Genomic DNA, 2,500 nt, shown 5'->3' with positions numbered 1-2,500 from the left:
GAACCCGTCTGTGGTTCTGACAGATACACTTACAACAACGGTTGCCTGATGATGAAGGTAGGTGCAATTTATAACAGCAAAGGTTGCTTCCGGTTTCACTGACCGGAAATCTTCAGCCCTGAAATAGCTATAAAGGATCATCGGGATTCCTCTTTTTTGTATTAAGAAACTTAGGGTTGTTGCCTTAGTTGTTATGTGTGGATCATCATCAAAAGTAGTAAGAGAACTTCATATATGTTACAAAGTGCAATTTCGTAGACTTCAACAAATTTTTACTCTAAATGGTCTCCTAACCCGCAAAGAATCACATATACAAATGTACACATGCACATGCATATTTTAAATACAATATTTTAAAAGGTCAGCAGCAATAATTATTTGTTATAACACTGTTATGTTTATACTGAGGATTTTTTTTTTTTTTTTTTGTCTCTAATGAAAACATTTGATACTTTGAGCTTTTACTTTAGAACTTTCTCAAGTGTGCAGTCATCGTTTTGTTACAACTGGTGGACACATAGGTTTATATACAATGCATGCACTGGTAGAGGACACATTGACCAAAAGTAACAATGGTATGAGCAAGGCCATTTTATTGGTGTGTGTGTGTGAATTCATCCATTTATACCATTTCTGCCTTTAGGTACGCAACGTTGACTCCAGTTCAGGTGCACACATTACATATATGTTAAACCAGCACTTGATATACACTTTTTCCTTTTTTTGCTTTGGGACATATTTATCCACTCTTTCTTTTTAGATTTTCATCAGAATCATCCACTTTTCTTTCACTTGTGTTTATTCATCGTAGAATTTTCCCAGCTCGCTTTAAGAATTTTTTTCAAAGTCGATTTTACGATACATCAGTCTTCCTTTTCTGTATTTCTCATCTCTCTCTCTCTCTCTCTCTCTCTCTCTCTCTATATATATATATATATATATATATATATATATATATATATATATCCTCCTTTAGTTCTAGCTCAAGTAATATGTGATTACTCTTCGCAATTGATGTCTTTTATTCAATTTTGTCCATAATTTCAGGGTCTGACAAATAATAAATCTAGTATCGATGGTTTTTCATTGTTTCAAAATCTAGTGTTTTCTTTTACCCATGGTGTCATTGTATGTTCTATAGTCATGTCGAGTAATACATTTCTCCATTGATCTATCCAACTTTCACTGTCATCTTTTCCCAACAGATTTCTTTGCTGTTGAGATCATCCCATAAGTATCACGTTACCTCCATCCTTCAGCATCTCGTTTAATGACAGTCTCGTATCATCTAACATTTTAGAATAATCTCTCTCCAAGACCCCGTTTTTTGGGGGTCACATAAATCACTGGAACATTTCTACTTTTCATGTCACTATCTTCAACTCTTATTTTGATCATCATCCTGTCACATTTAATTTTTTCTTACCCAAGAACATGACTCCTTCACTTTTTTTCTACTCTCTGTTTCTAAGCCAGTGATTATATAATCCATGTTCAACACTGGTAATAGTGGACCTCTTAATTTTGTCTCCACATTTCGTATTATATCTGGTTTTTCTTTTGACAGGTACTCATTTAGTCCGCTTAATCCTAAGATCAATACGTCTATATTGGTATAAGCTAGTTTTAATTTTCTCCTCTCTCCGTCTCGTTCTCTGAAAAAAAAAATCAATTGCGCTTTCTCGGTCTCCGTGTATGTGTGTGAGTGTGTCATTCACCATGGTCTTGGATCAGGTGTTGGGCTCGTGATCGACAGCTTTTTCCCTCCCGGAAGAGAGCTCATATATGACCGATCTATAAGTAATGCTGTGACCTTACACGTAAACATATACCCAACTCCTCATCCACAAGAGTTGGAATAACGAATCGCAGTGCAGCGATTCTAAAAATTATTTCAGACCTGAGCGGGATTCGAATCCAGACCGCCGTAGTGGCGCGCGCGCGCGCGTGTGTGTGTGTGTGTGTGTGTGTGTGTGTGTGTGTGTGTGTGTGTGTGTGTGTGTGTGTGTGTGAGTGTGTGTGTGTGTGTGTGTGTGTGTGTGTGTGTGTGTGTGTGTGTGTGTGTGTGTGTGTGTGTGTGTGTGTGTGTGTGTGTGTGTGTGTGTGTGTGTGTGTGTGTGTGTGTGTGTGTGTGTGTGTGTGTGTGTGTGTGTGTGTGTGTGTGTGTGTGTATTCACCTAGTTGTATTTACCTAGTATTATACGGGAAGGGAACTATGCTCGTGATGACCCGTCTTTGTATCTCTCAGCACCAAGTTTTTTCTTAAAATCTTGAATAGTGTTTGCACACACTGTTTCTTTGTCTAATCTGTTCCAAGTATCTATCACTTTGTGTAGGAAGCTGTTTTTTTTTCAGATCTTTTCTGTAATTATCTTCTTTTTTTTCTTCTTTTTCTTTTCTGTAATTATCTTTTTTTTTTCTTCTCTTTTCGTGTCCTCTCGTTTTTCCATTATCCCATCTTAATAAGTCATTCGTACCTAATATTTCCATTCCTTTCATT

The 2,500-nt window shown here is 36.8% G+C and overlaps 1 protein-coding gene across 2 annotated transcripts in view; it reads left to right on the top strand.

The window, feature by feature from the left end:
- Positions 1 to 2,500, top strand: part of LOC143035857 (agrin-like) — a 986,526-nt gene that overhangs the window by 855,680 nt on the left and 128,346 nt on the right. For both annotated transcript variants that reach the window (XM_076202950.1, XM_076202949.1), the window contains exon 8: positions 1 to 57. This exon is cut by the window's left edge and continues 86 nt beyond it. In XM_076202950.1, the coding sequence (XP_076059065.1) occupies positions 1 to 57 (57 nt within the window). The remainder of the gene's footprint in view (positions 58 to 2,500) is intronic.

Source organism: Oratosquilla oratoria, chromosome 19 (genome assembly GCF_046742065.1).
Source record: "Oratosquilla oratoria isolate Oo_2021 chromosome 19, ASM4674206v1, whole genome shotgun sequence".
Lineage (NCBI taxonomy): Eukaryota > Metazoa > Arthropoda > Malacostraca > Stomatopoda > Squillidae > Oratosquilla > Oratosquilla oratoria.
The sequence above is the reverse complement of the archived record's forward strand: the minus strand, read 5'-3'. Positions and strand labels throughout refer to the sequence as shown.